The following is a 23,711-nucleotide window of genomic DNA, read 5'->3' as shown; positions in this document are numbered from 1 at the left end:
ATTACCTACAAAGAAAACCCAGGCCCAGATGGCTTCACTAGTGGATTCCACAAAACATTTAAGAATAATTAATACCATTTCTTCACTAACTTCAAAAATTTAGAAGAGGAAGAACACTTCCCAACTCATTCTATGATACCAAACCAGAAAGAGACAAGCAAAGAAAAACACATATCATTATCTCCTATAACTACAGATTCAGAAAATCCCCAATAAAAATACTAGCAAAGAAAATTAAGCGATCTACAAAAAGGAATATACATCATGACCAAGCGGAATTTATCTTAGGAATGCAAGATTGGTTTAACATCCAAACCAACCATAATGCTGACCAAACATTATGTCAGCAAAATAATGCAGAAAAAAAAATCACATGATCATTTCTTTCTGTGAAAGAGAACTTCTACTACCTGATGAAGGGCATCTATGAAAATGTGATTACTAATACCATATTTAACAGTAAAAGCCTGAAAGCTTTCCCCCACCCAGGAACAAGACAAGAGTTCTTCTCTAGTCACATCAATTTAACATTGTATGGGAGGTTTTTATTGCTATATCAGTCTATTTTTCTTCTTGAGATAGAGTCTCACTCTGTCACCCAGGCTGGAGTGCAGTGGCATCATCTTGGCTCACTGCAACCCCCATCTCCTGGGTTCAAGTGATTCTTCTGCCTCAGCCTCCCAAGTAGCTGGGACTACAGGCACACGCCACCATGCCCAGCTAATTTTTGTATTTTTCGTAGAGATGGGGTGTCACCATATTGGCCAGTATGGTCTTGATCTCCTGACCTCAGGTGATCTACCTGCCTCGGTCTCCCAAAGTGCCAGGATTACAGGCATGAGCCACCGCACCTGGCCTATACCAGTCTGTTTTAAGCTGATAACAACTTAACTTTGATCACATTTTTTTAAAAACTCTACAGTTTTACTCAAATACACCACCAACATTTTTGATACCATAATTTACATCTTTTTATATTGCATATCCTTTACAAATTATTGTAGCTATTATTATTTTTAATAGTTTTGTCTTTTAACCTTCATACTAATAATATAAGTGGTTTATACATCATTGTGGCATTAGACTATTCTGATTTTGACTATATATTTACCTTTGCTGGTGAGTTTTATACATCCATATGTTTTTATGTTACCACTTAGTGTCTGATATGATTTGGCTGTATACCCACCCAAATCTCATATAGAATTGTAATCCAAATTGTAATCCTCACGTCAAGGGAGGGACCTGGTGGGGGGGTGATTGGATCATGGGGGCAGTTTGCCCCATGCTATTCTTGTGATAGTGCATGCATTCTCATAAGACCTAGTTGTTTGATAAGTATCTGGTGCTTCCCCCTTTTTGCTCTCTCTCTCTCTCCTGCTGGCATGTAAGACATGCTTTGCTTCCCCTTTGCCTTCCGCCATGATTATAAGTTACCTGAAGCCTCCCCAGCCATGTGGAACTGTGAGTCAATTAAACCTCTTTTCTTTATAAATTACCCAGTCTCAGGTAGTATCTTTATGGTAGTGTGAAAACAGACTAATACAGTGTCTTTTAGTTTCAGAATGAAGAACTCCCTTTAGCTTTTCTTGTAAGGCAAATCTAGTGGTGGTGAACTTTCTCAGATCTGTTGGTCTGGGAAAGTCCTTATGTCTCTCTCATTTCTGAAGGACAATGTTTCTGGGTAAAATATTCTTGGTTGACTGTTCTTTTTTTCCCTTCCATTACTTTGATTATAGTATTTGATTATAGCAGAACTTCTGGTCTGCAGGCATCATTGATAGCCTTATTGGGATTTCCTGGGATGGGATATGCTTCTTTTCTCTTACTGCTTTCAGTATTCTCTCTTTGTCTTTGATTTTTGATGGTTCATTTATAATGTGTCTTGGTGAAGTATTCTTTGGGTCGAATCTGATTCTAGACCTATAAGCTTCACATATCTGGATGTTCATATCTTTCCCCAGATTTGGGGAGCTTTAGCCATTATTTCTTTAAAGGAGCCTTCTGTTCCTTCCTCTCCCTCTACCCCCTCTAAAACTCCTAAAATGTGAATGTTAGCTCTATATGGTGTTCCATAGGATCTACAGGCTTTTTTCATTCCTTTTCATTAGTTTTTTTCTTTTTTATCCTCTGACTGGATGATTTCAAATGATCTATCTTTGAATTTACTTATTATTTTCTTGATACAGTCTGTTGTATTTTTAGTTCTTCTATTTTCAGCTCCAAAATGTGTTTGGTTGCTTTTTGTTTTCTGTCTCTCTGTTGAGCTTCTCGTTTTGTTCATGTATTATTTTCCTAATTAAGTTGTTTATCTGTGTTCTTTTGTAACTCACTGAGATTCTTTAGAACAATTATTTCGACTTCTTCATTTTTTGGGTCAATTTTTGGGGTTCTTCAATCTTTGGGGTCAATTACTGGAAGTTTATTGTGTTTCTCTAATAGTGTCATGTTTTCTTGGTTGTTTTTGATTCTTGTAGTCTTGCATTCGTGTCTGTACATTTGAAAAAGCAGTCATTTCTTCCAGACTTTATGGATTGACTTCATTAAAGAAAGGCCTTCATCTGGGGTGGGGGAATGCTGGAGTGTAGTGGAACCAGATCTAGTCATTCAGGGAATCATGTGTGGAGGCATGTAGTGGCTCCAGGTTTAGGAGGTGTGATGTCTTATCAGATCAGGTAGCTGGGGTCCATCACATCAGCAACTGTGTAGTTCTTGGTGGCAAGAGCTGTGGGAGGTCCCAGTGGCTGCAAGGGCTACTGGAGTGCTCAGCAGCCCCTCTAGATCCAGAGACAGAGGACAAGGGCAGGCACATTTGGGGCCAGAGCCTAAAACCCAAAGTGATATTGAAAGGAGTTCCTTCTTCTGAAGGTTGGGCAGGACAACGATCATCTACAGAACCAGGCATCCAAATACAATCATTAACATAGACTTCGATAGGAGTGTCCATCCATGTCCTGGCTCGAATAAGAGGAGGAAAAGGAATACAGGCCCAATATGTACAGTTTTTAACAGTTGTGGGGTGACAGAGGGTAGAAGGATCAGTGTCATCAGGAGTAGGCAGAGGTTGAGCCAGACCTGGATCGCTGGAGACAAGTTGTTCAGGATGGCTGACTGGATTGTCTGTTGTAAAGGAGTTAGTGTGGTCATTTTCTTCTTTTTGACAATTGGATGTGTTAGTTGTTTCCTGCTGTGGTGCTTTTTCAGCAAATTTCTCTGTCTTGTTGTTGCAGGCATCTTCAGGACACAATTTCAGGTGTCTAGCAGGAATCCAAACAGGAGATGGATGTTCACCTGGGGAAACACAAGCATAGCCTCTTCCCCACGTTAAAATAGAACCTTTTGACCATATACTAGATTGGACGTCTTTCCACCATACCCTTCCTTGGTTTACCGTAGGATGGTTACCAGGGAAATGTTTTTCAGTAGCAGTAATAGAACTAGATTTAGGAATATTAAAAAAATTTAACGTCAACAATGCCAAGTTTACTTGTATGTGAGGGATAGACAACTCCTTATCCCCCTCTTTTTGTTTAAGTGATCACAATTTTAAAGTTCTGTTACTTTTTTCTACAATAGCTTGGTCTTGTGGGTTATAAGGAATACCAGTAAGATGTTTAGTATGCCACTGATCAAGAAAATTTTTAAAAGCTTTACTGCAATAGGCTGGACCATTGTCTGTTTTGAGCTCACTGGGAATTCCCATAACTGCAAAACATGAAAACATATGTTTTTTAACATGAGAAGTGGCTTCTCTGGTTTGACAGGTAGCCCAGATGAAATTGTAAAAGGTGTCAACTGTGATATGCACATAAGCTAATTTTGCAAAAGAAGGAACATGAGAAACATCCACTTGCCAGATAACATTAGGAGATAGGCCTCGGGGATTAACTCCAGGAGATTGTGTGGGTAAGACAAGAACCTGACATTGAGAACAGTATTGTACAATTTGTTTAGCTTGTTTCCAACTGAGAGAATATTTATATTTAAGACTTGAGGTATTAGTATGAGTGAGTTGATGAAATTGTTCTGCATCTGTAATGGCTAGAGAAACTAGAGTATCAACTTTATGATTACCACTGGATAAAGGTCCCGGCAAGTTAGTATGAGAACGAATGTGAGTGATGAAAAAAGGATGGTTTCAGTTTCTGACAGTTTTTTGTAACAAAGAGAACAAGGAAAACAGATTAGTGTCAGCAATATTTTTGATGGTAGCTGTTTATATTGCTTTAGTGGCATGGACTACAGAAGCTGAGTCAGAGACAATATTAAGAGGCTAATCAAAATCCTGTAATGCAGAGATAACAGCAAACAACTTGGCTTTTTGAGCAGAAGTATATGGAGTAGAAATGACTTTATCTTTTGGTCCTACATACCCTGCCTTTCCATTACTGGATCCATCAGTAAAAATGGTAATGGTTGTCTCTAGTGGTGATGAACAAGTAAGTTTTGGTAGAATACCGGAATTATTTCACAGAGACTGAAAGAATTTTGACTTAGGCAAATGATTATCAGTAGTGCCAATGAAGTCAGCCAGATTAGTCTGCCAGCACAAAGATGTAGAAAAGGCATTTTCAACTTCATTTTTTGACAAAGGGACCACAATAATGTTTGGATCAAAGTCGGAAATTTTAGTGATATATTGACGTTCTAACCCAAGCAAAGTGGCTATTTGATCAAGATATATTGAAAGAGTTTTAGAGGCTGAATTAGGAAGAAATACACATTCAACTAGAGAATTGTTTTGTACTGTAAGTCCCGTAGGAGAGTGGATGGAAGGAAAAACTAAAAATTGTAAAGGTAAATTTGGGTCAATACGAGAGACTTGTGTCTCTCTCACTCATTGTTCTACAAAAGACAACTCTTGTTTTGCTGGTTCAGGTAAAGAGCGAGGACTGTTTAAATCTGTATCTCCTGATAAAGTGGCAAATAGATGAGATAATGCATAAGCACAAATGCCTAGGGTTGGTCTGAGATAATTGATGTCATCTAGTAATTTTTGAAAATCATTTAAGGTGTTTAAATTGTCAGTACGAAGTTGGACTTTTGGGGGCTTAATGGAGCGAGCTCCTAGCTGCATTCCTAAGTACAGAAAAGGAGTGGCTTGTTGAATTTTATCAGGAGCAATGTGGAGTCCTGCATTGGCAACAGTTAATTTTAAAGAGGTAAAACATTGAATTAATCCATCTTTAGTGGGGGCAGCAATCAGTATATCATCCATATAATGAAGAATGTAATTATTTTTAAAAATCTGTCGGATAGGTTGTAACACAGTACTGACAAACAACTTACAAATAGTAGGACTGTTAATCATTCCTTGAGGTAAAACTTTCCATTGATATCTAGTTGGAGGAGCAGAATTGTTAATGGATGGTATAATGAAAGCCAATTTTTCACAGTCTGACTTGTCTAAAGGAATATGAAAAAAAGTAGTCTTTATGGTCAATGATAATTACAGGCCATTCCTTAGGAATCATGGAAGGGGAGGGCACACTGGGTTGTAACGCCCCTATAGGTTTAATAACTGCATTAGCAGCTCTTAAATCTGTTACTATTCTCCATTTTCCTGACTTTTTTTGTACAACAAACACAGGTGAGTTCCATGGAGACAAGGAGAGCTCAATAGTGTTTGCTTGCAGTAAATCATTAACAATTTCCATTAAAGCCTCCAATTTGTGTTTGGAGAGTGGCCACCACTCTACCCAAACAGGTGACTCACACATCCATTGTGCAGGGGCAGAGGAAGAGAAGGAGACTGAGGGTGCTGGGATGCAGACTGGGGGGAAGCAGGATTCCAAGCCTCTGAAAGAAGGGGTCCCGGAGTGCCAAAAGAAACAGTAGGCTTAGAAGAGAGGAGAGTTTGAAAAGGACGAGAGGAATGAGAACAAGACCATTTAAATGAATGCCACATGTCCTCCTCTGGCAGAGGGGGAAACGGCTTAGTAGAAGAAGAGTTAACATATACAGGTTCCAAGATAGGAGGCAGAGGGAGGGGATCATCACCAGGTTTCTCCTCTTAGGGAGAAAACAAGGAGAGATCAAATTCTTCCTCATCATCAGGAGGGCCAGTAGGGGGGTCAGCTACCCGAGGTAAAGGGAACGGTTCACCATCCATGTTAACTTCTGGCAGTTGAAGAGGATCACCAGACTGAAAAGGAAGTAAAGCAACACGAATAAGAGCCCAGTCAGTCCAAACAGAAATAGGAAGTAAAACACCATCTCTAATGAGTTGGTGGAGAGTGGTGGCAACTCTATCCCAGTCTAACAGATCCATAGAATCTTTGTCAGCAAACCAAGGACAATATTTTTCAATAGTCTGAAATAAGAGAATAAGGTTATTGGAATCAGCTTGATTCCACCCTGTTTAAGAAGAAGTTTAATAAAAGACAGATAAGCCTGGTGTTTAGACTGCGATTGTCCCATAATGACCCTGGAATATTACCGGTTGACAAATCCAAAAAGAGGGGAGAGTCAGAAAAAGCACACCCGGAGACCTTATCATCAAGTCTGAAGACTAGCCATCATGAACCCGCACTCAGAGTGCACTGAGCTGAGGAACAAAGAAGGCCACGTTGGGCACCAGATATTACGGGATCTGGCCAGCAGCCCACAATGCAATGGGGCTCCCTCTTTGTTCCCAGGTGGACTGGCAGGTCGAGAAATAATAGACACACACAAGATAGTGAAAGCTGGGTCCAGGGGGTCACCGCCTTCTGGTCCCGTAGTGCCAACAATGTGCTGGATATGTTAGCATTTATTATTAAGTTTAGTGAGGGCAGGGGTAGGTTTGTGAGGTATTTAGGGTCATTTGATTATGAGGTGAAATGGTCACATGGGGATGAAGTAATTATTTAACATAGCATCTGTATGCAGCAGTATATACAGATACAAATTTACAATATAGTGTGTGCATCAGTAATTTCTAACAGAGCCTTAAAACAAGAATATAGCCTTTCCATAACCTATGATTAGCAAGATATTAATCAGCAGTAACAGTTACAGCAAAAGCTGGTTACAAACAATTCATAGAAACAGGACATGAAGTTAGACAACCGGTTAGACCAGAATTTCTCAGAAGGGAGTATGCCTTAACCCTAAAGAGGCCTAGAAGAGCCGCAGCAAGATGAAGGCGTTTATAGCCCTATCTTATCCATATGGACAGGCGCCCCCATGCGTCTGTTTATAGGCTCTCCACGAGGGTCACATTCTATTCCCAGAGCTATGAACATCTGCTTTTCTGGGATAGGAATCTTGGTGATGTGAAACCTCCCTGACTGCAGGTCCATTCATAGGCTCTCTGCAGGGGGAAGCACATCACGCGCTGTTGGCCCATTCTGGCAGTCCAACCTGGCATTGTCGTTACACAATCCTGCATGCAATTTTGTATTTACAATAATCAGGAGCATTTCATCTTTTATTCTGTAGCAATAGTTTCAGGGGGTCTCCCTACAGCTGTGCAGAAGCTCTTTAATTAGATCCCATTTGTCTATTTTGGCTTTTTTTGCCATTGCTTTTGGTGTGTTAGTCATGAAGTCTTTGCCCATGCCTATGTCCTGAATGGTATTGCCTAGGTTTTCTTCTAGGGTTTTTATGGTTTTAGGTCTTACACTTAAGTCTTTAATCCATCTTGAGTTAATTTTTGTATAAGGCGTAAGGAAGGGATCCAGTTTGTATATGTAAATATATTTAAATATATAATTTAAATATCATTCATAAATATACATAATATAAATTTAGGTGTTTATATAAATGTATATATTTAAATATATGTACATATAAAGAAAATTTGATATTTTATAATATGAAATATTTAATATTTAATTAAATATACTATATATATCATATATAAATGTATAACATTTTCTTTATCCAAATATTCGTTGATGGATACTTAGGTTGATTCCTTACATTTGTAAATAGTGCTGCAATAAACATGAGTGCACGTGCCTTTTATATAATAATTTCTTTTCCTTTGAGTATGTACCCAGTAGTGGGATTGCTGGACCAACTGGTAGTTTCACTTTTAGTTCTTTGAGAAATCTCCATACTGTTTTTCATAGTGGTTGTATTAATTTACATTCTAGCAGCAGTATAAGCATTCTTTTTTCTCTGCATCCTTCCCAGGATCTATTATTCTTTGTCTTTTTAATAATAACCATTCCACAATTCTAACCAAAAAAGAAAAAAACTGGAGACATCATGTTACCTGACTTCAAATTAAACTGCAAGGCTACAACAACCAAAACAGCATAGTACTGGTACAAAAACAGACACCTAGACCAATAGAACAGAATAGAGAGCCCAGAAATAATACCACACACCTGCAACCATCTGATCTTCCACAGAGCTGACAAAAGCAAGCAATAGGGAAGGAACTCCCTATTCAGTAAATGGTGCTGGGATAACTGGCTTGCTTTTTGCAGGAGGTTGAAACTGGAACCCTAACTTTACACCACATACAAAAATCGACTCCAGATGGATTAAGACTTAAATGTGAAACCTAAAACTATAAAATCTTTGGAAGACAACTTAGACAATACTATTCTGAACACAAGACTTCACAAAGATTTTATGACAAAGACACCAGAAGCAACTGCAACAAAAGCAAAAACCGACAAATGGAATCCAATTAAACTAAAGCTTCTGAACAGGAAAAAAAAAAAAAAAGAAACTATCAACAGGGTAAATAGTCAACCTACAGAATGGGAGAAAATATTTGCAAACTATCCATCTGACAAAGGTCTGATATCTAGAATCTATAATGAACTTAAATTAACAAGCAAAAAACAAACAACCCCATTAAAAAACAAAGGATATGAACAGACACTTTTCAAAAGAAGACATGCATGTGAACAAACAGCATATGAAAAAATGTTTATCACAGCAAATCAAAGCCACAATGAGATTCCATCTCACACCAGTCATAATAGTTATTATTAAAAAGTGAAAGAAAAAAAAAAGATGTTGGCAAGGCTGTGGAGAAAAGGGAACACTTATACACTGCTAGTGGAAATGTAAATTAGTTCAGCCGTTGTGGAAAGAGCAGTGTGGCAGTTCCTCAAAGAACTTAAAACAGAATTACTATTCAACCCAGCAAACACATTATTGGGTATGTACTCAAAAGAATATAAATTGTTCTACCATAAAGACACATGCGTGCATATGTTCACTGTAGCACAATTCACAATCGCAGAGACATGGAATCAACCTAAATGCTCATCAATAGTAGCTGAATAAAGAAAATGTGGTACATATACACTATGAAATACTATGCAGTCATAAAAAAGAACAAGATCAAGTCCTCTGCAGCAACATGGATAGAGTTGGAGGCCATTATCTTGAGCAGGATAGAAAAGCAAATACCATATGTTCTCACTTATAAGTGGGAGTTAACAACAAGAACACATGGATCCTAGGAGAGGAGTAACAGACACTGGGGCTTACTTGAGAGTGGAGGGTGGAAGGAGGGAGAAAACCAGAAAAAATACCTATCAGGTACTATGCTTACTATCTGGATGACAAAATTATCTGTATACCAAACCCCCATGACACATAGTTTACTTACATGACAAACCTGCACATGGACCCCTGAATCCAAAATAAAAGTTAAAATGACAATAATAGCCATTCTACTGGTGTAATATATCTCATTGTAGTTTTAATTTGCATTTCTCTGATGATTAGTGATGCTGAACATTATTTCATACGCTTGCTGACCATCTGTATGTCTTCTTTTACAAAATGCCTGTTCAGAAAAAGAAATAATAAAAATTAGAGCTGAAATCAATGAAATTAAAAATAGAAAATCAACAGAGAAACTAAGCAAAAGCTACTTCTTTGAAAAGATCAATAAAATTGATAAGCCTCCAGCCAGGATAAGAAAAAAAAAAAGAGAGGGCATAAATTACTAACATCAGAAATGAAGGAGGTGACATCATGCAGATCCCATTGACATTAAAATGATAATAAAGAAATATTATGAACAATTCTATGCCCACATATTTGGGCATAGATGAAATGGACCAATTCCTTGAAAGATTTTGTATGCTAAGATTTAGACAAGCAGAAATAGACAATCTGGATAAGTTTATATGATTAAAAAAATTAAACCATTGGGAGGTTGAGGCGGGCGGATCACAAGGTCAGGAGATCGAGACCACCCTGGCTAACTACAGTGAAACCCCGTCTCTACTAAAAATACAAAAAATTAGCCAGGCGTGGTGGCAGGCACCTGTAGTCCCAGCTACTCGGGAGGCTGAGGCAGGAGAATGGCATGAACGCAGGAGGCGGAGCTTGCAGTGAGCTGAGATCACACCACTGCACTCCAGGCTGGGCAACAGAGCAAGACTCCATCTCAAAAAAAAAAAAAAAAAAATTAAAACAGTTATTAACCTTCCAAAACAGAAAGCATCAGGCCCAGGTGGGTTCACCAGAGAATTCTACCAAACATTTAAGGAAGAAATTCTTAAATTCTCTGCAATGTCTTTCAGAAGATGGAAGCAGAATGAATACTATTTAACTCATTCTATGAGGCCAGACTCACCAAATTATCAACAACAGACAAAAACATTACCAGAAGAAAAAAAGCTAAGATTAAAATCTCTCATGAACAAAGAGGCAAAATTCCTCAGCAAAACACTAATCCAACAATGTGTAAAACAAATTATATATCATGACCAAGTGGAATTTGTGCTAAGTATGCAGATTGATTGCAGGTAATTGAAAAATTCAATTAATATAATTCATCACATCAACAGACTAAAGAAGAACAATCACATGATCAGATCAAGACACAGAAAACACATTTCACAAAATCCAACATCTATTCATGACAAAAACTCTCAGTAAACTAGATGTAGCGGGGAACTTCCTCAACTTGAAAAAGAATATCTAGAAAAATATCTAGAAAAATAGCTAACATCATACTTAATGGTGATAAACCAGAACTTTTCCCACTAAGATTGGGAACAAGTCAGGGATGACTCTTCTTATCACTCCTTTTCAACATTGTGCTAGAAGTTCCAGCTAATGCAATAAGAAAAATAAAGGGGAAAAAAGTATACAGATTGGGAAGGAAGAAATAAAACTGTATTTGTCTTATGATGTCATGATGTCATGATTGTCCATGTAGAAAATCTGAAGAATCAACAACAAAAAAAAAGCTTCTGGTACTAAAAAGTGATTTGAACAAGATTGTAGAACACAAGGTCAGTATACAAAAGTCCATCACTTTTCTATATGCCAGCAATGAACTAGTAGAATCTGAAATTAAAAACATAATATCATTTACTTAAGCAACCCCCACAATGAAATATTTGGTATAAATCTAACATGATATTATAAAATGTATATGAAAAAAACTACTAAACTCTGATGAATAAAGTGAAAGAACTAAATAAATGGGAAGGTATTCCAGGTTCATAATAGGAAGACTCAATACTGCCAAGATATCAGCTCTTCCCGATTTGATCTATAGATTCAATGCAATTCCAATCAAAATGCCAGCAAGTTATTTTATGGAGATTTACAAACTAGTTCTAAAGTTTACATGGAGAGGCAGGAGACCCAGAATAGCCAACACAATATTTAAGGAGAAGAGCAAAGTTGGAGGACTGACACTACCCAACCTCAAGCCTTACCATAAAGCTACAGTAATAAGACAATGTGGTGTTGGTGAAAGAATAAACCAATAGATCAATGGAAGAGAAGAGAAATCCAAGATATACACCCATATGAATACTGTCAATTCATTTTCAACAAAAAAGCATAGTTAATATAATTGGGAAAAATTAGTGTTGACAAGACACTGGAACAGTCAGACATCCACATTTAAAACAATAAATCTAGACATAAACCTTATTCCCTTCACACAATTAGGGAATTGTGAATTAGGGGTCAGTCTCCAGTGTAAATGCAAAAGTAAAAAACTTTTAAAAGTTAACATAGGAGAAAATCTAGATGACCATAAGAATGGCAATGACTTTAGATACAATACCAAAGGTTCAACCCATGAAAGATTGAATAAGCAGGGTGGCACCCAAGATGGCTGAATAGGAACAGCTCCAGCCTCCAGCTCCCCGCGTGAGTGACGCAGAAGACAGGTGATTTCTGCATTTTCAACTGAGGTACAGACCGACACATCACACCTCACACGACTGGGTACACCCGGAGACAAAGCTTCCAGAGCAAGAAGCAGACAGCAATACTCACTGTTCGGCAATATTCTATCTTCTGCAGCCTTCGCTGCTGATACCCGGGCAAACAGGGTCTGGAGTGGACATCAAGCAAACTCCAACAGACCTGCAGCTGAGAGTCCTGACTGTTAGAAGGAAAACTAACAAACAGAAAGAACACCTACACCAAAACCCCATCAGCATGTCACCATCATCAAAGACCAAAGGCAGATAAAAACACAAAGATGGGGAAAAAGCAGTGCAGAAAAGCTGGAAATTCAAAAAATCAGAGCGCATCTCCCCCTCCAAAGGAACGCAACTCACCGCCAGCAATGGAACAAAGCTAGATAGAGAATGGCTGATGAGTTGAGAGAAGAAGTCTTCAGTCAATCAAACTTCTCAGAGCTAAAGGAGGAACTACGTAACCAGCGCAGAGAAACTAAAAACCTTGAAAAAAGAATGGATGAATGAGTAACTAGAATAATCAATGCAGAGAAGACCTTAAAAGAACTCATAGAGATGAAAGCCATGACATGAGAATTACGTGACAAATGCACAAGCTTCAGTAACTGACTCAATCAACTGGAAGAAAGATTATCAGTGATTGAAGATCAAATGAATGAAATGAAGCAAGAAGAGAAATGTAGAGAAAAAAGAGTAAAAAGAAATGAACAAAGTCTCCAAGAAATATGGGATTATGTGAAAAGACAAAATCTACATCTGATTGGTGTGCCTGAAAGTGATGGGGAAAATGGAACCAAGTTGGAAAACACTCTTCAGGATATCATCCAGGAGAACTTCCCCAACCTAGTAAGGTGGGCCAACATTCAAATTCAGGAAATACAGAGAATGCCACAAAGATACTCCTCGAGAAGAGCAACTCCAAGACACGTAATTGTCAGATTCACCAAAGCTGAAATGAAGGAAAAAATGTTTAGGGTAGCCAGAGAGAAAGGTCGGGTTACTCACAAAGTGAAGCCCATCAGACTAACAGCAGATCTCTCGGCAGAAACTCCACAAGCCGGAAGAGAGTGGGGGCCAATATTCAACATCCCTAAAGAAAAGATTTTTCAACCCAGAATTTCATAACCAGCCAAACTAAGTTTCATAAGTGAAGGAGAAATAAAATCCTTTACAGACAAGCAAATGCTTAGAGATTTTGTCACCACTAGGCCTGCCCTACAAGAGATCCTGAAGGAAGCAATAAACATGGAAAGGAACAACAGGTACCAGCCATTGCAAAAACATGCCAAAATGTAAAGTCCATCGATGCTATGAAGAAACCGCATCAACTAACGAGAAAAATAGTTAGCTAATATCATAATGACAGGATCAAGTTCACACATAAAAATATTAACCTTAAATGTAAATGGACTAAATGGTCCAATTAAAAGACACAGACTGGCAAATTGGATAAAGAGTCAAGACCCATCAGTTTGCTATATTCAGGAGACCCATCTCACATGACACACATAGGCTCAAAATAAAGGGATGGAGGAAGATCTACCAAGCAAATGGAAAACAAAAAAAAGCAGGGGTTGCAATCCTAGTCTCTGATAAAACAGACTTTAAACCATCAAAGATCAAAAGAGACAAAGAAGGCCATTACATAATGGTAAAGGGATGAATTCATCAGGAAGAGCTGACTATCCTAAATATATATGCACCCAATACAGGAGCACCCAGATTCATAAAGTAAGTCCTTAGAGACTTACAAAGAGACTTAGACTCCCATACAATAATAATGGGAGACTTTAACACCTCACTATCAACATTAGACAGATCAACGAAACAGAAAGTTAACAAGGATATCCAGGAATTGAACTCAACTGTGCGCCAAGCGGACCTAATAGACATCTACAGAACTCTCCACCCAAAATCAACAGAATATACATTCTTCTCAGCACCACATCGCACTTATTCCAAAATCGACCACATAGTTGGAAGTAAAGCACTCCTCAGCAAATGTAAAAGAACAGAATTTATAACAAACTGTCTCTCAGACCACAGTGCAATCAAACTAGAACTCAGGACTAAGAAACTCAATCAAAACCGCTCAACTACATGGAAACTGAACAACCTGCTTCTGAATGACTACTGGGTACATAATGAAATGAAGGCAGAAATAAAGATGTTCTTTGAAACCAGTAAGAACAAAGATACAACATACCAGAATCTCTGGGACACATTTAAAGCAGTGTGTAGAGGGAAATTTATAGCACTAAATGCCCACAAGAGAAAGCAGGAAAGATCTAAAATTGACACCCTAACATCACGTTTAAAAGAACCAGAGAAGCAAGAGGAAACACATTCAAAAGTTAGCAGAAGGCAAGAAATAACTAAGATCAGAGCAGAACTGAAGAAGATAGAGACACAAAAAACACTCCAAAAAATCAATGAATACAGGAGTTGCTTTTTGAAAAGATCAACAAAATTGATAGACCGCTAGCAAGACTAATAAAGAAGAAAAGAGAGAAGAATCAAATAGATGCAATAAAATATGATAAAGGGGATATCACCACCGATCCCACAGAAATACGAACTACCATCAGAGAATACCATAAACACGACTACATAAATAAACTAGAAAACCTAGAAGAAATGGATATTTTCCGGGACGCTTACACTCTCCCAAGACTAAACGAGGATGAAGTTGAATCCCTGAATAGACCAATAGTAGGCTCTGAAATTGAGGCAATAATTAATAGCCTACCAACCAAAAAAAGTCCAGGACCAGATGGATTCACAGCCAAATTCTACCAGAGGTACAAGGAGGAGCTGGTACCATTCCTTCTGAAATTATTCCAATCAGTAGAAAAAGAGAGAATCCTCCCTAACTCATTTTATGAGGCTAACATCATCCTGATACCAAAGCCTGGCAGAGACACAACAAAAAAAGAGAATTTTAGACCAATATCCCTGATGAACATCGATGCAAAAATCCTCAATAAAATACTGGCAAACCGAATCCAGCAACACATCAAAAAGCTTATCCATCATGATCAAGTGGGCTTCATCCCTGGGATGCAAGGCTGGTTCAACATACACAAATCAATAAACATAATCCAGCATATAAACAGAAGCAACCTACAGAATGGGAGAAAATTTTTGCAATCTACTCATCTGACAAAGGGCTAATATCCAGAACCTATAAAGAACTCAAACAAATTTACAAGAAAAAAACAACAACCCCATCAAAAAGTGGGCAAAGGATATGAACAGACAGTTCTCAAAAGAAGACATTCATACAGTCAACAGACACATGAAAAAATGTTCATCATCACTCGCCATCAGAGAAATGCAAACCAAAACCACAATGAGATACCATCTCACACCAGTTAGAATGGCAATCATTAAAAAATCAGGAAACAACAGGTGCTGGAGAGGATGTGGAGAAATAGGAACACTTTTACACTGTTGATGGGACTGTAAACTAGTTCAACCATTGTGGAAGACAGTGTGGCGATTCCTCAAGGATCTAGAACTAGACATACCATTTGACCCAGCCATCCCATTACTGGGGATATACCCAAAGGATTATAAGTCATGCTGCTTTAAAGACACATGCACATGTATGTTTATTGAGGCACTATTCACAATAGCAAAGACTTGGAATCAACCCAAATGTCCATCAGTGACAGACTGGATTAAGAAAATGTGGCACATATACACCATGGAATACTATGCAGCCATAAAAAAGGATGAGTTTGTATCCTTTGTATGGACATAGACGCAGTTGGAAACCATCATTCTCAGCAAACTATCACAAGAACAGAAAACCAAATACTGCATGTTCTCACTCATAGGTGGGAATTGAACAATGAGATCACTTGGACACAGGAAGGTGAACATCACACACCAGGTCCTATTGTGGGGAGGGGACGGGGGGAGGGATAGCATTAGGAGATATACCTAATGCAAATGACGAGTTAATGGGTTCAGCACACCAACATGGCTCATGTATACTTATGTAACAAACCTACACATTGTGCACATGTACCCTAGAACCTAAAGTATAATAACAAAAAAACAAAAAACAAAAACAGAAGCAAAGACAAAAACCACATGATTATCTCAATAGATGCAGAAAAGGCCTTTGACAAAATTCAGCAGCCCTTCATGCTAAAAACTCTCAATAAATTTGGTATTAATGGAACATATCTTAAAATAGTAAGAGCTATTTATGACAAACCCACAGCCAATATCATACTGAATGGGCAAAAACTGGAAGCATTCCCTTTGAAAACTGGCACAAGACAGGGATGCCCTCTCTCACCACTCCTATTTAATGTAGTGTTGGAAGTTCTGGCCAGGGCAATCAGGCAAGAGAAAGAAATAAAAGGTATTCAGTTAGGAAAAAAAGAAGTCAAATTGTCCCTCTTTGCAGATGACATGATCATATATTTAGAAAACCCCACCGTTTCAGCCCCAAATCTCCTTAAGCTGATAAGCAACTTCAGCAAAGTCTCAGGATACAAAATCTATGTGCAAAAATCACAAGCACTCTTATACACCAGTAACAGACAAACAGAGAGCCAAATCATGAATGAATTATCATTCACAATAGCTTCAAAGAGAATAAAATACCTAGGAATCCAACTTACAAAGGATGTAAAGGACCTCTTTAAGGAGAACTACAAACCACTGCTCAGTGAAATAAAAGAGGACACAAACAAATGGAAGAACATTCCATGCTCATGGATGGGAAGAATCAATATTGTAAAAATGGCCATACTACAGAAGGTAATTTATAGATTCAATGCCATCCCCATTAAGCTAACAATGACTTTCTTCACAGAATTGGAAAAAACTGCTTTAAAGTTCATATGGAACCAAAAAAGATCCCGCATTGCCAAGACAATCCTAAGCCAAAAGAACAAAGCTGGAGGCATCATGCTACCTGACTCCAAACTATACTACAAGGCTGCAGTAACCACAACAGCATGGTACTGGTACCAAAACAGAGATATAGATCAATGGAACAGAACGGAGCCCTCAGAAATAATACCACACATCTACAGTCATCTGATCTTTGACAAACCTGACAAAAACAAGAAATGGGGAAAGGATTCCCTAGTTAATAAATGGTGCTGGGAAAATTGGCTAGCCATAAGTAGAAAGCTGAAACTGGACCCTTTCCTTACTCCTTATATGAAATTAATTCAAGATGGATTAGAGATTTAAATGTTAGACCTAAAACCATAAAAACCCTAGAAGAAAACCTAGGAAATACCATTCAGGACATAGGCATGGGCAAGGACTTCATGTCTAAAACACCAAAAGCAATGGCAACAAAAGCCAAAATTAAAAGCGAGGTGCTTATTAAAAATACAGATTAGTAAGCCACAATCTGTAAGAAATAATGCTTTTCACCTTAAAGAGTCCTTTAGACAATTTCAAAAGGTAGCAGTTTGGGGAAGCATTGAACTAGATAATTTTGGAGATACCTCAGAGTTATACAATTATAGGATTCTACACATTTTACAATCTCCATTAAATATATGCCTTTTGTAACTCCATATTTTGGCACTTAAGAACTCTGCACTAACTTTTGAAACTGTATCCCAAACTCTGTGGGAAGTTCCAAATGGCCTACCTGATTTCTCCAGGTCCCTGAGGCACACTTTCGCCTTGTCGTCGTTGACAAGTACTTTTTGATTCAGTCAAATTCTTGTCCTTTGCTCTGAATCTTGTGGCTGATTCTTCACTTTCTGCTCTGGTGTCAATTATGGTCATCTGTTAATTCCTACACACAAAATAATTAATCACATTAAGGCCCACGGAGTGAACTTTATTGGAGACTTTGGCGGGGGGAGGTTAGGGGAGTTCCTGCAGAGATACAAACAGCTTTGGAATGAGTACAAGGCAAACCTGTTCCAGAAGCCTTCAGCCAGAGACAAGTTACTCAGGCAGCCTCTCTCTCTGCCCTTCCTTCACGTATGGTGCCGATGGGAAAAAACACAGGTACCTGAGTGACCAGGGTGGAAGACACAAAGAGGTGAGTTTGACATGGATGGTGAGGCACAGACAGACGGTTGGGGAGGATCAATAATCCTAGGAGGAGAAGCAGAGCAGGTTGGAGGCCCTGAAATCTGCTGTTTGTGGAGTAGCTGACTGAGTAGGGGATCGGCTGGGAATTAGGCTGGAGACGTAGAGGCAGGGAGAAGTACATTTGTGTTCAGGAGCTTGTGTGATCAGGCAAATTGGATCACAGAGTGTTAGTTATATTAAATAATGTTAGGATTGAGCACAATTACTTTATTTAGAAAAGCCGCAGATTTGAGTAGAAGGACATCAAAAGGTGGAGGACAGCATTTGAGCCTCCACAGCAGAGTTCATATTCAGACAAGCAAATAGATACTTGGCTTTGTGAAAGCAAAGCTAAAAGCTCTGGTGAGCTTGTTGTATGTATTTGTGAACCCAAGAAACTTGAGATTTTTCCAAGTGTCTTCTCATTTGTTTGCTAGGCCAGTTCCCACTAAGGCAATTCCCTGAGTTACCGAGTACATGTTCTGACACTCAGAGTTTTTACTGAAGTCTCTTGTAATCCCCAAATTCCCTAGAAAAAAATGTATTTCTACAGTTCATGTGTCATTGACATAGAATATCCTCTTATTTAGTTTCTGAACCAGAAACTGAAAACATTAAACGGTTCCAAAATGTCCTTCTAACTCAGGAACAGGATGGGTGCCCTTATTCTTTCCTTCCAGATCCTAATATCCTAATGCTAACATTCAATATCTTAATGTCACTCCTAAAGTAGGACTTATCACTGATTCCATTTGTATTCTTGCCCCTCCCCATCCCATCCCAACTCCTACAAACACACACCACAGTACACAACTAGATTCTAAGACTCTTGAAGGCAGGGACAATGTCTTCTCGCTGTGGTTTCCCCAGAATCTTGTTCTCCTCCTGACTTTAGGTGATATATACCTATGTGACAAATGAATGGACAAATGAGCTGTGTTTGTGACTCTTCCAGGTGAGCATGGGACAACAAGGGAAGATGGGAGGCAATGAGGAGCATGTCCATGGTAAGAACTTGTATCTGGAGGGCACGTATGCCCTCTGTGTTTGTGCCTGGATTGGGTACAGGGGTGCAGAATGACTCAAGGCTGAAGACAGCTAAGATATGTTTCTTTTGGGAGAAAATTCCTTTAGCTATCTTCTAAAAGATAGAGGGGTTGTGACCAGTAGGATATCACAGTGAAAGCCCTGGCACCAACTCTGCTCCTGGTCTGCTGTGTGATGTTGTGGAAAGTCTTTTGACTGCTCTGGCCTCAGTAAGAGAGCATAGTTGAGGCTCTGTCCTTTTCAACAGGGTGAGGACCAAGGGTATAGAGGATAGAGTAAACATGATTTACCAAAGAAAGTGTTGGAGAACAATGAGTAAGAGTTAAAATATTAGGAGAGCTCAAGGGAGAGAAAATGAGGGAGGGAGAAAGAGAGAAGAAAGGGAGACTGAGAGACAGAAGATGGGAAATGGAGACTGACTGATAATGACAAAGAGAGCACCTCTCTAACATGGTTCTGCTGTTGGATTTTACAAACTAAGATCCAAGTCAAGAAGGGGAGACGAACGGGGATTCACATGCATCATTTCCTCTCAATGACCGACTTACATGGTGATGTAAGAGCGGAGTGATGACAGAGCCCAGTGAGGGCACTTAGTTGGGAGAGAGATGACATCCTGACTGAACAGGAAAAGGGGGGGTGGAATAAATCCCAATCATTTATTTCACATCCCACCTTAAAAGAAATGTCTCTGCCTACCTTCCATTTTGGCGGGGCACTACTTATTCAAATGATAAAGGACTCACTTGGTCAGGAAGCCGGCACTGCAGGACAGCCTGTGGATCAGGGGCATCATGAGTAGTTCAGTGTATGACAGGCTCTGTATGCAACATCCCACTTAATCCTCAAAGGAATCTTTAAGGTAGGTTAAACAGTTATTATCTGCATTTTTCAATATGAGGAAACTGAGGATAGCAGAGGTAAAGTAAAGTCAGAAATAATTACTGAGAAGAGCTATATATGGAAAGAAGTGACTTTTGCCATACACTACAAAATAGTTGACTTGGAAATATTGTGTGGTACTAGGATGGGTAATGAGTCATGCTAGACTCTGTGACAGAAATGAACAAACTTTGAAATTTACCAAGAGAAGTGATACAAGATTTTGGAAGGGTATATTTGGAGAGCACCTCAGGGATTATCAAAATTCAACCCCCTTCATTTAAAATGTGACAAAAGTGAAATTCAGAGATTTTCCTGTACATGGACTTCAGACAGCAGCAGGGCAGATGCCACCATTCAGGTGTTCTACCTTCCAGGTATGGGCAGCTCTTAACACCCTGTAGGTGCCTCTCTCCTAATCAGAATCAGAATCAGAAGTCAATTAGTGACTTTTGAATGGGACTAAGAAAATTCAGGAGCACTGGCTTTGTAATTTCCTTACCCCTGTTAATACAATGGCAAAGGCTGGTATGGCCCAGTTGATTAGGAATAAAGTGTTAGGCTTTGATCTCTGGGGTGGGATGGTAGATTCCACTCTGTCTGCCACTGGCCTAGATAACTTTAGACCTTGAAGTCCCCAGAGCCCCTGCAGAGAATAATGCCAGCCCTCAAATGCCCAGAGCCGGATGGACAGGGACAGAGATTTCAAAAGAAGTTGATCTTAGAGAAGTGAAAACCAATATATTGCCTCACTCTCTTAGGCTCTGTATACAAGGCTGACCTAAAAACAGTTGCCTTGTATCAGCTCAGCTTCCCAGAGATTGGCTCAAAATCACAGACAGGGGCCTTAGAAATGGCACCAAGATCTGAATTTTAGTCAGGAGACCCCCAGATCACATTCCTTATCTACCACCCAAGCTGACATGGTCTCTTATTCCCAGCCCTCTGAAAGCAACGACTTAGATTCACTAAAGATGTTCCACGTGCCAGCCACTCTGCTCAGCATGTATGCAGATTAGCTCATATAACCCTCTCAAGAACCCTCTGAGGAACCATGGATATTATTACTCCCATTTTACAGAAGAAGGAAATTAAGGCTCAGGGAGATTAAATAACTTCCCACAGCTACCCGGTTAGCCAGTGCAGAGGCGGTGGTTCAAACCCAGGGGCTGAGCTGACTCTAGCCCCCACTCAGATCCTACTCCCACTTCCAAAGGGTGGTTTCTGGAAGACTTGTTAGAGAGCCCACCACAGTTGCAGTTGTCCAGAGTGGGAAGGCCAATGCGAAAGCAGGGGAAATAAATCCCTGTGCAGCCTGCATGTGTGCAGATGACCAGAGAGAGCTACTGTCAGATGAGGTAATGGCCTGAAACTATAAAGGGTTCCCCCTGGAGAAAGGTTCCTCAAGCTCTGGGACATCAACAGGGGCATGTGGTGAAACCAAAGGGGACAGGACTGGATGAGTAAGGACCACCCGGGACGGTAAATCTCTCATTAGATCACCTCAGTGAAGGTTTGCTTTAAAAAGTGAAAGTCGAACGCACTCTTCTCCTTGATTCAGAAGGCATCCAAGAGATCCATTTACCTAGGTATGCTGGCTTAGGTTTGAAAGCTTACAAATAATTTACTCTCGCAGGTTCAGCAGAGGACACCCAGTCCCGGCAGGAGCCCACGCTGAGGCTCCTCCTTGTTGGGAGAACAGGGGCCGGAAAGAGCGCCACTGGGAACAGCATCCTGGGCAAGAGACGGTTCCTCTCCAGGCTGGGGGCCACATCTGTGACCAGGGCCTGCACCACGGCCAGCCGCAGGTGGGACAAGTGGCATGTGGAAGTAGTGGACACTCTGGACATTTTCAGCTCCGAAGTGCCTAAGACAGACCCCGGCTGTGAGGAGAGAGGTCGCTGCTACCTGCTCTCGGCCCCCGGGCCCCACGCGCTGCTCCTGGTGACCCAGCTGGGCCGGTTCACCGCCCAGGACCAGCAAGCGGTGAGGCAGGTGAGGGACATGTTCGGGAAGGACGTCCTGAAATGGACTGTCATCGTCTTCACCAGGAAGGAGGACCTGGTGGGGGGCTCCCTGCAGGATTACGTGGGCAGCACAGAGAACCGGGCCCTGCGCAAGCTGGTGGCCAAGTGCGGGGGCCAGGTCTGTGCCTTTGACAACCGGGCCACTGGCCGGGAGCAGGAGGTTCAGGCGGAGCAGCTTCTGGGGCTGGTGGAGGGCCTGGTGCGGGAGCACGAGGGCGCCCACTACTCCAACGAGTTGTACGAGCTGGCGCATCTCCTGCGCTGGGCAGGCCCGGAGGAGCGGCTCCGGAGGGTGGTGGAGGGCGTGGCCGCCCGCATGCGCAGGAGGCTGTGGGGCGCCTGGCTGCGGGCCGGGTTGTGGGCGTGGCCGAAGCCGCTCTGGAGCTAGAGGCTGGGCCTGGCCCTGCTGCGGGGGGGCGCACTCCTGTTCTGCGTGCTGCTCCACAGGCGCTGGTCGGCGGCCTTTGCTGAGGTCAGATCTGACTGACAGATTGTAAACGTGGCTCTGACCCCTCAGCTGATAATCGCTTTCATCTTCCTCACTTGGTGTTCAGAGCTCACAGACTCTCCTCTCCTCCCTCACCTCGCCTTAATCCACCACCGTGAGAGTTCTGCCGAGACCCATCTCCCACCAAAACCGTCTCATACCACCCAGCCTCCCTAAGCATTCTCACTACTGAAGCCAAAGACCACTGTTGCTTTGCCTCTTCTCCAGTGGCCTTGGCTGTCTTTCCCTGCACTGAGTTTTCTTCTCTCCAGAGAACAGATGAGGGGTGCTTGTCCCCCATTCCCTGCAGTCCCCACAGGACCACAAGCAAGAACCATCCCAACGCAGAGCTTCAGTCCTTTGCACCCTTGTTTATTCGAATGGAATTTATTTCCATAAATAAATATACTGCATGATCACATTGTGTCAAAGGAAATCAGTCTTTGTGGATGTTTGCTTATCTGTCTTACATGCCCCCTGAAAAAAGACATGACTCTGTCATCCTTACCAGCAAAAACATGCACAGAAACACACACACACACACACACACACATACATTCTTGTGTGTAACCATAAAAGAAAGTATGTTGGTGTAAATTTGCCATCTGCACCAGTTGGGGAGTGTCTCCCCATACATCCCCACTCAGACCCCTCAACAGTTGAATGCAGATGATTCTGCAAGTCCAAGGAGAATATAACTAGAGGCTCAATTCCCAGGGTTTATTGAGGGCTTGCACAAAGCTTACTTCAAGGAGGCTTATATACTCACAGAGTAAGTTATGCAAGATGAATTAGTTCTTGAGATCTGTTCAACTCAAAGATAAATAAAAAAATTAAGAGGTTTGGAAATTTTTATTTTACTAAAAAGGGGCAAACAGGTTTTTGTGGACTGAGAACCAGTGATACGATGATGGAATAGAGACTCCTCTTCTGACCCACACATACCTGGGAGAATCAGATTTCTGGTCCACGTAAAATGAGGCAGGTTAGCTTGTGCTGTCTACCCCTACAGTTCCTCCACATTCCTCCACCCATATTGACTTTGTCTCCAACCCCACCACTCTCACC

At 40.6% G+C, this 23,711-nt stretch overlaps 1 protein-coding gene across 1 annotated transcript in view; it reads left to right on the top strand.

Moving 5' to 3' along the window:
• The window catches only part of LOC100428304 (GTPase IMAP family member 1-like), a 35,475-nt gene extending 12,401 nt beyond the window's left edge, over window positions 1–23,074 (top strand). Inside the window, exons 2-3 of the mRNA XM_015135220.3 lie at window positions 19,156–19,207; window positions 21,766–23,074. Of these exons, the coding sequence (XP_014990706.3) occupies window positions 19,162–19,207; window positions 21,766–22,544 (825 nt within the window). The 5' untranslated portion in view covers window positions 19,156–19,161 and the 3' untranslated portion in view covers window positions 22,545–23,074. The remainder of the gene's footprint in view (window positions 1–19,155; window positions 19,208–21,765) is intronic.
• The last annotated feature ends 637 nt before the right edge of the window (window positions 23,075–23,711 follow it).

This window comes from Macaca mulatta, chromosome 3, assembly GCF_049350105.2.
Source record: "Macaca mulatta isolate MMU2019108-1 chromosome 3, T2T-MMU8v2.0, whole genome shotgun sequence".
Lineage (NCBI taxonomy): Eukaryota > Metazoa > Chordata > Mammalia > Primates > Cercopithecidae > Macaca > Macaca mulatta.
This window is presented reverse-complemented; position numbering and strand designations above follow the sequence as displayed.